Source organism: Peromyscus maniculatus, chromosome 1 (assembly GCF_049852395.1).
Source record: "Peromyscus maniculatus bairdii isolate BWxNUB_F1_BW_parent chromosome 1, HU_Pman_BW_mat_3.1, whole genome shotgun sequence".
In the NCBI taxonomy this organism is placed as follows: domain Eukaryota; kingdom Metazoa; phylum Chordata; class Mammalia; order Rodentia; family Cricetidae; genus Peromyscus; species Peromyscus maniculatus.
In genome coordinates, this window is record NC_134852.1 from 136,193,920 (window position 1) to 136,208,329 (window position 14,410).

Sequence of the window (14,410 nt, forward strand, 5' to 3'; positions counted from 1 at the left end):
GGGAGACAAAGGTGGGTAGATCTCTTTGAGTTTGAAGCTAGCCTGGTCTATACAGTGAATTCCATGCCAGACAGAGCTACATAGTGAGATCCTATCTAAAAGCAAACAAACAAAAAAACTGCCCCCTCCAAATATTTATTGTTATAGCATGGATAAACCTAGAGAACCTATTAAGTGAAGAAAGCCACACATAAAAGGTCATATGATACGATATATGATATGATATGATTATAACACTTTATGAAAGGCTCAAAACAGAAAAATCCCTATGGACAAAAGGTAGTTGAGTGATTGCCAGGGACTGGAGAAGAGAACAGTGACCTCTTGTGGACTCAGGGTTACTTTCTGGGGTAACAAAAAAATGTTTTGGAATAAGGGCAATGGCTGCCTTTAAGCCTCTGAACTGGCACAGTTTAAAGTCAATGTGTGCACGTGTCTGAGATCTGTTCTCGGATGGTTTCATGTCTGTAGGCATAGAATGCAGGGCAGGTGCATAAGACAGAGTCCCGACTATAAACTTAATACCCAGTTGATAACAGTAAGTTTGTTTTGAAATGAATACATTCTGAGGTCTGAGTTTCCATCTGGGATCCAGGGAAGGATGGGGCCAGGGAAGCAAGTGCACCCAAGTTCCCCATCATTCATCATTCTTTCAGTCTATTTTGAAGTACCCACCAGATGCCAACCACTAAAACAAACATACAAAAGGAGGGAAAAAAGTCTTGGATATCCAAATAGAAAAGACAAGATGAAACAGCACCTTCCCATTACAGATTCAAGCAGCAGTGACTTCCGGGCACCTCAAGGGCCTAGTGGCCAGCAGTCTACAAACCTTGTTATGTAAGCTCCACCACGAGGCATCCCAGTCTCCAGGGATGGTCCTGCCACCTTCCTGCCTCTCTTCTTTCCCCTCACACATTGCCATGAAACTCTGATTCGACACTGGGATGAGATGCCACATAAGACTACAACCTAGGGCACGAGGGCCAACACCACCCCTGTCTCACTTCTCTACAGAGGAAATTGTTTTTATCTTGCTACTCCTACCTCTCCTAATCTTAAATTCAAATTACTTCAAATACAGAGCTTGCTACCTACCTACTTAAATTACACTAACAGCATGTGAATTACATTCCTACAACCTGGCATGCATATACACACACACACACACACACACACCTACCTCATTAGTCACATAGTGAGGACCAATGAAGAAAAAACTATAAAAAATTAAGTTACAAATCTCCTGTGAGGTCTTACCATGCCCCAGTCTGTGGACCTGAGGCTAGGAAACCACACTAACTCCCTCTTCCCACACTTACACTCAGTCAGCAATACCTAGACGGCCATGGCTCTGCACACCTGCAGCCAACCCATCTCCACACACCACCAAGGCACTCACTCACCTGTCAAGAGCCCAAGCACTGTCTGCACCTGGTCCAGCAGCAGCTTCCGTAACTCCTCCTTCCGAGCCACACTGAGGTCCTCACGGGGACAAGCTAGCTCTTCCGAAGTTGTCTTCAACATGATCAGCCCAAGGGGGGTTGTCACAGGGGACTGGATCAACTGACAAGAAAAAGCAAATTCTAAGCAACATAGAACTAATGAGCTACAAGGAGGATTAGTAAAATTCAACTGTGAGGTGCTGAACTTCATATGGACAGACTACCTCAAGCAACACTTCTGAAAAATAATTTAGAGGATCATTCATGAAGCTTTGCTTTTTATTCTCATGTTAGGGCCAAATTCTACCAGCAGGAACTTAAAAAGCAGCTGGAAGCAATCCTCTCCTATACCAACAGGACAATCTTTGCACAAGTCCAAATTCCCAACCAAGGTTTAGTTATTTGCATAATAACCAAGAGATACAGAGATACTCATACTGAATGACAGACAGTTCTGTCATGGACAGACCACATCTACCCTGGTGGTCTTTTAAGACCTGAAAAATTCCTACCATCTGGTAGGTCTGCTGTTGGTTTTTCCACATTTAGATACAGTTAAGACACATAAAAGCTTAACACAGTGTCGCAACTGCCTCTAGTATTCAGTGTGGTAATATGTGGTACAAATCTGTAGCCAAGGAACCAGAGGCTATACCATACAGCCTAGGTATAGATCAGGCTCTGCCTACCATGCAGTTATGTGCAAGTGTACTCTATGATAGTCATCCAACAAGGCACTTTTTATAGTGTCTCACTGTCAAGGACACCATGATGATATGCATGTTAGGGATACAAATATTTTCATACTAGTGATAATGATAGCATAGATCAATTTGTGGTATCTTTTCAATATTCAAGTTAAATGAACTTTATAGTTCTAAAGCTTATATTTCTGACCTTAGCATGTTTCAAGAAAGTTTAAAATTAACCATGAGGCAAGGCTAGGTGTGGTATCACACACTTGAAATCCCAGCAGTCATAGGAGACGAAGGCAAACAAATCAAGGGTTTAAGGCAAGAGATAGCAGGGTGACTCTGCAGGCAAAGGTGCTACCGAAGTCTGATCCCTGGAACCCACCTGGTGGAAACAGAGAACTGACTCATTTAAGGTCTCCTCTGACCTTCACATACATGTTTTCCTTCATCCCCTTGCCAGAACAGATAAATATAATTTTTTTAAAAAAAGTTTAAGGGCAGCCTGGACTACATAGTGGTCTCAAAGGTTTTAATTAAAAAGGAAAAGAAACATGTGGCAAAGCAACACACATCCATGACATTAAACAACTATCATGGTCATTGAGTTTTGGGGACAGGTCTCACTCACTATGTAGCCCAGGCTGTCCTAGAACTTGTGGTCATCCTCCTGCTTCAGCTTCTCAGATGCTGGGATTACAGGCATGCCTGGCTACAGTAAGAGTTTCTCAAATACCCATGTAATAAATTTAGTAACTTTCCTATCCCCTGTGATACTGTCCTCTAGCAGGAGATGAGATAACACTTTCAACAGCCTGATGCTACTTAGAGCATCCTACTTGTTTTCACAAAATTCAAATGAGTATCCTACAAGTGAGAGGTTACCTTTACAAAGACCTACACTACTTGGCACAATTAAAAAGCAAACAATTTCCAGAGTACCTCACCCTTTTCTTCAAGCAGGTATCACTTTCAATTCAGCTCTTCCCTGGCTGTTTTACTTATGATACACAAAGTTTCTAAGCTTTAGAAAAGAGGACACTTAGGAATTGCATTAAGACAAACCAGATACTCTTCATTTCAACCAACCCAAGGCACACCACCCTTTCCCTGGAAAGTAACTCTTCCCATCACAGACTACAGAACCGTCCATCCATCCCAAAAGAGTAAGAAAAACAGCTGGGAAATAACAAGATGGCTCTGAGCAGGGTGGGGAGGGAGCACTTGCTGCACAAAACTGATGATCTAGCTGAAGTTTAAAATCCTCAACGGAGAGAGAGACCCATTCCTGAAAGTTGACCTAACTTTACAGAGCATGAACACTGACTGAGTGTGTGCCCATACATCTTCGCTCTTATTCTATCTCCCCTCCTTCACACACACAAATAATTTATTAAACTCAGTAATGGGAATCCAAGGACAATCCTACTATGCTCAGAAGCAGCTCAAGAAAGCCGGCAGTTGCCTATAATCCCAGCAATCTAGAGGCAGAGGCAGGAGTTTAGGAGGCTACCCAAGAGCCAATCAGAGAAGAGGAAGAAGGAGAAAAAAAGGAGAAGGAAGGAGGGAGGTGCTCCCTATAAAAACCAGCTCTCGGGGGCTGGAGAAATGGCTTAGAGGTTAAGAGTACTGACTGCTCTTCCAGAGGTCCTGAGTTCAATTCCCAGCAACCACATGGTGGCTCACAACCACCTGTAATAAGGTCTGGTGCCCTCTTCTGCTTCTGGTCATACATGCTGTATATATAATAAATAAATAAATCTTTAAAAAAAAAAAAAAAAAACAGCTCTCCTGAATGCTAAAACTTCCTAATTCTACATTTTCTCTATTTTGTACAAAATTCAACTATTTCTAACACACTCAAATAATGTCTGCCTCAGTGTAATGTTTGGCTATAATAAAGTAGAAAAGACTCTCTTTAAGCCTGTGTGGAGAATTCTGGGTTCTCAAGCCTATTCTGAGAATTTCCCTTCCTTTCTCCTTCCCCTCTTTTATCTCTATTTTCAACTAAGAACGTACTGTTTTTAAAGGGAGGGGGGTAAATTTTGTGTGTATTAGTGTTTTGCCTGTGACTATGTCCAAGTACCACCTGGGTGCCTGGTGCCCTCTCAGATCAGAACAAGGAATCAAAGCCTCTAGAACTGGAGTTTACAGTTGGTTGTGAGCCATCACATGGGCACTGGGTCCTCTGGAAGAGCAACAAGTACTCTTATCCACTGGCCAGCTCCTAAGCACTTAACCTTTCAGTTGAGAATATTCTGCCAAATACTCTACTTGGCAAGATTTACCTTCAAGATTTGTGTGTGTGTGTGTGTGTGTGTGTGTGTGTGTGTGTGTGTGTGTGTGTACACCTATGTGAATTTATATGCACCATAAGTGTCTAAGTGCCTGCAGAGTCCATCATCTCCCCTGAGACTGTGAGCCACTTGATGATACTGCGAACTGAATGAACCTTACTCTTCTGTAATGTAAGCGCTCTAGACTGCCATGCTTCTTTCTCCAGCCCACATGTTCCCTTTCCTTTATCATGAAATGCCTCTGCTCCTCACAGATGCGGGACACCCTACAACATGGAAAAAAATCCATCGGAAATCTTGCTCTCTTTATTCAGAGGGAAGAAAGGTGAGGTAAGAAGTCAAGTGAAAAAAGAAAGCCATCACTAGGCATGGTGGCACACACTTGTAATATCAGCATTCAGCAAGTAGAGGTAGCAGTAAGATCATGAATTTGAGGGCAGCCTGGACTACATAGCAAGACCCTGTCAAAAAAAAGTTCAATGGTAAAGGGTTCATTTAGCATTGCATGACCCTAGGTTCCATCATGAGGGAGGAGATGGTAGGTAGGTAGGTGGGTAGGTAGGTAGGAGGAAACTTTTTTTTTTTTTTTTTTTTTTTTTTTAGTGCTAGAGGCTAAACACACAGGACCTGAAGAATAAAGACAAAGTTACTTTGCTGGACATGGAGGCTCATGCCTTGGATCCCAGCACTCAGGAGGCAGATAGGCAGACTTCTGTGAGTTTAAGAGAGTGTTTCTCAACCTGTGGGTCATGACCCAAGGCCATCAGAAAGCACCAATATTTACATTTCGATTCATAACAGTAGCAAAATTACAGTTATGAAGTAACGATAAAAATAATTTTATGGTTGGGGGTCACCACAACATGAAAAACTATTAAAAGGTCACAATGTTAGAAAGGTTGAAAACCACTGGTTTAAGGACAGTCTGGTCTGCATAAAGAATTCCAGGCCAACCAGGGCCACAGTCAGAGCCTGTCTCAAAGAAACAAAAGTAAAGAAGAAAGTAATCATTCTTGCTTTCTCTCCCTGGCTGGCTCCCTAGCTGCAGGAGGAGGAAGGAGGAAGGTGGGAGCTACACCAAATCTCATGATTACATCTGATGGAAATGGTTCTACTGCATGTGAACTGAACCTGCACCGATCCAGAAGACTGAGATGGATGAAGTGGTGCCAAAGCCTAACTGCCTTGCTCTTTCTTTCTCATCATTTGACACCCCTGTGAGCTGTAGATGGCTGTACCATCAGTTGCCCTCCTAAATGGTGAAGAAGCTTAGCTGTGAGCAACCCAGTACCACCTTGGGGTACTTCTTCCCGACCAGTGGAAGCAGCCCAAGCAGGTGGAGGTAGGGCTTTCATCTTGGCAAAGAGAGCTCTCAAGCCACCAGTTATGATGATGGTTCCACCACTGCTCCATCCAGGACTGACCCAGGCTCCTGGTTACCTTTGTTGCTGGCATGACAATTCTTGTGGATAAACCATGGCTCTAAGGCATGAGCAAAGTTTGAGAGGGACACCCCAGCCAGAGTACCGGTACCCAGTACCGGAAATACTTCATGACTCAAGTTCCTTTCTACTGGTCCCTGTTCTTCTGCCTCTGATGTCAAGCAACTGAACTTTAAGAAACAGATCATCCACCAACTGGCCGCCACGATTCTTCTTAGCCTCTCCTGGTTTGTCAATTTTGTCTGAGCAGTGAATCTTACCATAGTTTTCTGATCACCCGCTAGAGTCAGTCCACTTTAACTACACGGCATGGAAACCACCTACAAAAGCATCTTCCTCATCTTTGCATCGTTTTCATCATCACCTGGCTGGTTTCCTTGCCCTTCTGGCTCCTGCCCCACACCCTGGTATAAACATTGGAATTCCCTCTCTCGTCTTTTTTGCTGTTCCTATTTCAACATCACAACAGGAGTGACAGATGCTGTGAAACTCCTGGGCCTACCTCCTTCTACACATGGCCCACAAATTCCTAATGAGAAAGCTGGTAGAAGATGAACACACTTCCAAAGAAGAAATGAAAGGAGGAGGAGGAGGCTGCAGCTGAGAGAGAAGCAAAGAACAGACCCTACCAATGGCCACCCATTCTGAATAAAAATCTTAAGAGTGGCTAGAGAGATGGCAATTAAGAGTATATATTGCAGGTCTGGAGAAATGTGGCTCCATGCCTAAGAGTATTTACTGCTCAGAAATGGCTCCATGCCTAAGAATATTCACTGCTCACGCAGAGGACCTGGTTCAGTTCCCAGCACCCATATCAGGTGGCACCTAACTGCCTGTAACACTAGTTCCAGAGGATGAAACAACATCGAAGGGCATCTGCATGCACACGGTGCATATAGACTCACACAGGTACATGCATATACACACCAGTAAAAATAACAAATAAGTTTTAAATAGAGTGCATAATGCTCTTTCGGAGGACCTGAGTTCAATTGCCAGCACCCATATTGGTGGCTCACAACCCCCTGTAACTCTAGCTCCAAGGGATCTAATGCCCTCTTTTGGGCCTCTGAGAGTGTGTGTGTGTGTGTGTGTGTGTGTGTGTGTGTGTGTGTGTGTGTACACAAATAAAAAATCTTTTAAAAATCATGGTAAGAATGACTGAACCATTGTCCTAGCTGCCTCCCACATTCATATATAGAGTGAAAATACTAACTGGCCTTCCCTGTTGGGTCCACCAGGCTCTGGAGAGAAGGGACACTCTTGTTCTCTCCCCTTTAGTCATCATCCAGGTGCCTTTAAGCCAGTCTCTAAGCAGCCTATCGAGCACGGAAGAGGCTGGTTAAACCCTCTGCTAGAGGGGAGATCTTGTCCCCTCTCTGCTTTCTAAGCTCCCTTTCTATTCCTGTTGAGACTTTTCTCACCTCTGAGGGCTTAAGAATTTGGACCTCGCTGTTTGCCTTGACTCCCCGACCTGTAGCCAGGGTTGATCTTGGGCCTCATTCTGTCAAAGTTAAACCAAGGTCCCACCTTTCTAAGCTTCCTAGCTTGGGTTACAAAGCAAAGCTGAACTGACTTTAGCTTCTTCCTTCCTGAGGCTCACAGAATGGGTGTGTGACCTTCCCTCCTCCTCTACAGAAAGGGCACTTCCTGTAGACTGCTCAGCTATCTCTACAGCTGCAGCTGCTTTCTCTAGCCTCTTCTTTCCTGTCAGCCACTCTAGCTGGTCACAGCAGAATGCAACGACTTCTAATTTGTACTTGCTAAACATCTGGGTTTCAGTTCCCGACACAACTGCAGCTAGTACCTGATAATCTGGTGAGGAGCCATTGCAGAGCAATTGACTGTCAATGGTTCTGAGCATTTTGATATAATCAAGGTTAAAACATGAGAATGTGCCAGATGACTAAGAACTGAAAAGGAGCCAGGTGAGGCGGCACACTCCTTTGAGGCCAGCAGTCGGGAAGCAGAGGCAAGCAGGCAGATCTCTGTGACTTCCAGGCTAAACAGTTCTGGGGTGAAATTCAAAGAGTAAGAAAGAGTGACACAGGATCAACTAAATAAACTAAGGAACTAAGGCAGTCTTTTACTATTGCCCTCCCCCCAGACCTCCCTCCGCTCCTCCCAGCAATCCTTTACTCAAAACAACTGGAGAACATGTGCAATTCCGCACCTTTGTTGCTCTTGTATCAAGAAAGGCAATTAATTAAATATATAATTAAAATTCTAAACACAGTTTAGCTTCTGTGTTTTATTTAATTTAGCTTTTCCACCTGACTTAGCAGACAAGCACCTCTGGTTTCCAGGGAACCTGAAAGGTTCAACTGTCTGCACTACACATCCTATCAGGGAAGAGGTAGCCCCTTTCCAAGGCCGCTTGTCCCTTAGTAATCTGGCTTCAGGCAAAATATGTCTAAAGGTTTGGCTCAACAGACTTCAGAAATCTGAAGAACAATCTTACAAAAAGGTGTGCTGGCCCAGACTACCGTCAATTTCAACTTATTACTTCCTTTTCCAGTGGCCTAGAAAGGTATGAGCAATGCAGAGCTGTAAGTTAGTTCTAGGTATAAACTACCACAACATAAATTGCAAATTCCCCACCAACTGTAACAATTATATTTTTGACTGCAAATCAGTCAGATCAGAAGAGAACTGAGCCAAAAGAAACTAGATGGATTATCTAAGGACCACTGACAGAGAAATTTATTCTAGAACCAGTTTGGTCTTGTTTATCAATCCCTAAAGAAAAACTTGCTTTACTACAGACTACTAGAAATGCCAACTGAGCACCATCACCCATGGCCAGACTGACTAGTTCACATGAGTAGCAAATGCCACTAACCAGTTAAATGGGTAAAAAGTACTACTGACTAGTTACATGGGTAGGAAGTGCTACTGACTAGTTCACATGGGTAGCAAGTGGAAAGTGATGTGACTAGAAAAGATTCTGAAAAGTATAGGCTCCAAACCTTTCACCTCACAAATAAAACCCTTTAATGAATTAAAGAGCCTTTATAAGGCTGACAAAGAATGTTTTGTGCTTTACCACCAGAACTAGTCCCACCAGGAAGGAAGCAGCGCCTCTCATCTGCCACTGTCAGAACTGTGGCTCTCTGCCTCCCAGTCCCTAGCTGCTTCCTTCTCACAGGCCACCACTGACATAAAAATGAATTCACCTCCAGGTATTTGCTCTGTTTACTTTAGTATTTTTCCTGATGCTTCCATATGGGCAAGTACTTGCTACAAGTCTCACTTTCAAGTTTCAGTCATTCATAATTCCATGAAATAAAAAAATATTAAACAAAAATGTCCAGAATTAAGAACTGATAAGCTAGGACAGGCAGTGGTGGCGCATGCCTTTAATCTCAGCACCAGGGAAGTAGAGCAGGAAGATCTCTCTGAGTTCAAGGCGAACCTGCTCTTCAAAGTGAGTTCCAGGACAGACAGGGCTACATAGAGAGACCCTGTGTTGTCCATCCTCCCCCCCCCAAAAAAAAGGTAGCAATAAGCTTTAAATCGCACGCCATTCTGGGTAGCACAGTAAAATCTTATGTCAGCATGTGCCAATCTATCCAGGTATGAGTCTAATGTGTCCAGGTGGTACAGGCTACTATTCTATTTTATCATTACTTGTTATTAGTAATTTATGCTGTACCCAATTTAAAAACTGAACTTACTTGCCTAAGTATGTGTGTTCAGAAATAACACAGTATGCACAGGTTCAGGACTACCAGTGTTGGAAGGCATCTAGCCACAGGTCATAGCCTTCTGAACCCATCTCTCAAGTGGTTCACACCTCAATTCACCAGGTAAGACCTCTGCTCAGCTCAAAGCCTCCTTCCCAACTAAATTCTGAAAGCACTGAAGGTCTCCTTGCACCCCAAACCTAGTATAAGTACAGTATGTAAATGGTACAGTAACAAGCAAGGCTGGGACCATGCCCAAGGACAAGGGGGAAGATTGACAGTTGTCCACTGCAATGGCTCCATCACATGCATGGCCAGCACAGGCTGGTGTTGAATACCTAGGTTGCTGAAGAGATGCAACTACTGCCATAAATCTCTAGGTAATGAATCACTGTGTGAAACAAAACCAAATATACCAAATTTGTGGCACGATGAGAAGCAATCTGAGAAGCAATCCAGATGCTCAATGTCTGCACTGCTATAACATCCAAATGACTTTAGAGACAGCAGACAAAACGTTAGAAAATTATAGCTCTGGAAAGTCCTAACCTAGGATCTGGACTCCTCCCTTCTAAAAGCCCTGCATCAGTCACTGGCCAAAACCTCCTGGCCACCTCCCCAGCACTGCTCCTTCAAACAACAAATAAGGCCACAGCTTGACCCAGAGCCTCCCAATGGCAGTTGTCCTGTCTCCTGTCCTCTCTTCTTGCCCCTCTACGATCCGGACTCCAACAAGACTCAGGATTCCAACATCAAAGGATGCCTCATGTTCCTCTACATCAGCAACGCCCACTACACAGTTCTTGCACTCAAGAAGATAAGACAGGAGCTTCATGAGTTTTGGCAAGACCTCATCTCAAAAATCATAACACTAAAGTAAGAGAAAAATAAAAACTACTTTTCTTCAATTCCAATGAAAGAACGGTGAAACCCATCCCTTGCCCACACCTTACCGCTCACCTCACAACTCCCAGGTCTGTGTAACACACAGCTCAGCAGCACAATAATTCTCCTAAGAATGGCTAGTTACTGCTTATGATTATTTCCTGACTCAATTCTGAAACCACTGGAACCCTCCTTTCACCTCAACACCCAGGGTATCAGGAGCCAGGCTTTCAAAGGTTTGCTGAGCAGAACATCACAGAAGTTAACAAAGCAGCTAGGCGCATTCTTCTTCCTTCTCCTCCACTACGCAAAGGAACAAGAACATAAAGGAAGCTAATGTACTCATCCAGCCTGCAACATTTACTACTGCAGCCCAACAACTAACCGGCCAACTCAAGACAAGGGATATAATCACCTCTACAAACAAACCATCTATAAGACAGTTCCCCCGAGTAGATCCTTACCTGTAAAATGTTAGTGAAAAAGTCATGGTAGAACATGGGCCAATCTTGGCGTCCAATATCAACAATAACTTTGCAGAGTTTGTTCCGGATAAAGTAAGGTAAGGTTTTATGGTGAGCCAAGAGAAGTTTGGGCAAGCAGCTACGGATTTCCATCTTATCCTGAGATGGGACCCCAAGCCACATTTTATTGATCAGATTCTGAAAAACAAATACATATCCTTTAATGAGCTGTACACAAAATAACTTGTTTTTAATTCTATAGTTCGCTATAACGTGTCACACACACACACACACTCCTCTAACAGTTTAGGACATTTAACAAAAGAGAAATACAAATACTGATATCTTAGGACACAACAATCCTATCTCTAGGAAGACCTACTTAGTAACGTACTCAGTAGGTAAAGACGTAAAGTTGTACGAACAAACTTGCTGTTATATCATTGTCTCCAACACGTCTTACTGGCCAAGTGGCCACCAAAGAGTGACAATAACAACTGTAATGTCCCAATATAAGTGAACAAGCCAGACATGACAGCACACACCTGTAATCCAATCACCTGGGAGACTGAGGCAAGAGGTGGTGAGTTTGAAGCTAGCTTGAGGCACATAATCAAGATGCTATACTCTCTACAGTCACAGCAAGGAGAGTGGGAAAGAGTGTGCTGTGAGCATGCACAGAAGACAGGAGTTAGCATGACTGTGTCTGGGGTTGGAAGATGACAGCAGAACAACCACTCTCCTTACAAAACATTTAGTCATCTTTGTCTTTCCAATGATAAGAGAAAAAGGTAAGTCACCAAACATGACCTAACAATACCAGAAAGCCAACCGCCTGCCCAATCTTTATGGAGCCATAGACAAAAAGGTGTCCCCAGACACTAGGCAACTAGTCAGGGGTGCCAAGAGGGTGGGTCAAGCTACTGTTTCCCAGTCCTCATTAAAGGGAAGGCCCGGTGCCGTGGTATACAATTTCACTATGGTTTTCAGGAATATGAAATGACCCAACATCTTACCTCAAAAACCGTTAAGCTGTACATCATCACATAGTCATTCCTTGTGCTGGACAGAAAAAACAAGCAGAATCTCCAGGCTCCTACTTGCTGGGCAAAGTTATTAAGAAGCTCCTCTAGAAAAGTTAACAAAACAACTATAAAAATACATGAAATTAATACAAGACCAGGTTGCCATCACTTTGAAAACATTCCTACCTTCCCACATAATGCAAATGGTGTCAACAAACAAGCACAAAACCCAGGTGAATGGATTATGCAGTTAGTACTTACTCTTGACTCTGGGGGTACCATCAACACAGGCAGTGTACCCTGACATCTCAAAGCCACTGACTTTCCTAAAGATACCTTTTGAGAACAGAGGCCTATTGCTCAAGCTCTTGTTTAAGCTCTACGTGGGACAGCAAGCTTATCCAAAATGTAAATGATGCCAACTAGTCCCTACAGGCATAAGCTACACACATAATGTTCTACCATTCTTCAGTGATATCCATACTGCCTGCACTCAGGCAACATGAAGGCTAGAGAATCGGAAGAGAAAAGTAACATTCCCAGCAGCCATGTGGTGGTTTACAACTGTCTATAACTCCAGTGCCAGGGACTGGAACTTCCTCTGGCCTCCATAGACACCAGGCATGAAAGTGTACACAATGTATGGGTGAAAGCAAAATACCCATACACATAAAATAAAAATAAATAAATCAATTATATTTTTAAAAATAATAAGATAAGATAAAATAATAATAAAACTTAAAAATAATAATAAGACATAGCCAGGTGGTGGTGGTGCACGCCTTTAATCCGAGCACTCAGAAGGCAGAGGCCAGCAGATTTCTGTGAGTTCGAGGCCAGCCTGGTATACAAAGTGAGTTCCAGGACAGCCAGAGCTACACAGAGAAATCCTGTCTTGAAAAAACAAAATAATAACGATGATGATGATGATGACACAAAATACATAAATAAGTAAAAATCAAAAGTAAAAACCCTAAGAGTTACCAGAGCAGCTCTGACTGTACATCTAGTCAATTAAAAATAGCTCTTCTCGCCAGGCGGCGGTACACTCCTTTAATCCCAGTACTCGGGAGGCAGAGCCAGGCAGATCATGGTGAGTTCAAGGCCAGCCTGCTCTACGGTGCAAGACCCAGGACAGGCACCAAAACTACACAGAGAAACCCTGTCTCAAAAAACCAAAAGAAAAAAGAAAAATGGCTCTTCTCCTCTCAGACCATGGACGGCATAAGCCAAAAGTCACAATTAATAAGCTACCCACCCCTATTAGTTTAGCTACCCACCATCACCTGTAGGCACAATGCTTGTTAACCACCTTGATCTATGCACTAGCCACGGACCCTGCCAGCAAGCCTGGCCTATGCAAGGTCGCCATGAAGACACTTCAGTTCTCTGCCTGCCTTGCAACCTAACTAAATGCAACAAGGCAGCCTCACTAGCCACTCTACAGAAGAAGGGCTACAGAAATGGTTCAGCACTGGCTGCTCCTGGAGAAGACCTAGGTTCAATCCCCAGCACCCACATAGCAGCTCATAACTTTCTACAACTCCAGTTCCAGGGGATCCCATACCCACTTCTAACTTCCTCCATGCACATAGTACACAGACATATGTGCAGGCAAAACTCATAGACATAAAATAAAAATAATTTTCTTAAATCTTAAAAATTCTGTGAAAGATGATGGCATGTCCTGATAATTAAACAAAAGTTTTTTTATGTAACACAGACACAAGCGAACCAAATAATGTGAGTCATAGCTGGAAATGACATGCTGGGCTCAAGCCAGCTGATCCCTGAGCCTGATCACAGCAAACCACTACTGTATATACTGCTCCCTTCATTCCTCCACTGTTAAAGGACAGCTGGTCTCATCATGTGTCCCCACTACCTACTCTATTAACCTCTCGAGCACTCTAACTTGTCTGGCAGGTGGGTAGAAGGGCCTTATTATGGCACGGCTTCCTTCTGTTCCCTTACGTCAACAGGCAAAGCCTGTGGTTTTTATGAAGACAACAACAACAAAAGCAAACAATAGTTCTAGTCACACACTCAGATTAAGCCACAATGACCAGGTACAAAGAGATGCACAAGACTGACCAACTGGTACAGAACAGTTCCAATTAGCCAGCATTTCAACTGAACATCTGTAATATGTGTTGTTTTACGGACTCTTTGTGTTGCTAAGGTTAGGGCCCATGCAAGGAAAGTGCTCTTCCACTAAGCTATAACCCTAGTCTGCATAAAAGTTTGATTCAGATAAAAATCTTATACAAGGTTCCACTTTCAACCCATGAATATGCAAATGTGAGCAAGATTTAATGAGCAAATCAAAAATGAAAGCCAGCGACAAGAGTTTGAAGAAATCAGAGTGGAAGATTATAGGAAACTAACATAGAGGAAGATCTACCTTTTTTGGTAAAAATTATATCTAGTATTTTCACTATAAATATAAAGTACACTAGTACCATAAACTAACG

General features: G+C 43.2%; 1 protein-coding gene across 7 annotated transcripts in view; it reads right to left on the reverse strand.

Moving 5' to 3' along the window:
• The window catches only part of Xpo6 (exportin 6), a 115,172-nt gene that overhangs the window by 56,019 nt on the left and 44,743 nt on the right, over positions 1–14,410 (reverse strand). For 4 of the 7 annotated variants that reach the window (XM_076552038.1, XM_076552034.1, XM_076552035.1 and 1 more), the window contains 3 exons: positions 11,928–12,040; positions 10,912–11,109; positions 1,407–1,566 (listed from right to left, as the gene is read on the reverse strand). In XM_076552038.1, coding sequence (XP_076408153.1) covers positions 1,407–1,566; positions 10,912–11,109; positions 11,928–12,040 — 471 coding nt within the window. The remainder of the gene's footprint in view (positions 1–1,406; positions 1,567–10,911; positions 11,110–11,927; positions 12,041–14,410) is intronic. The other 3 variants (XM_076552053.1, XM_076552044.1, XM_076552039.1) reach the window with 1 other exon arrangement.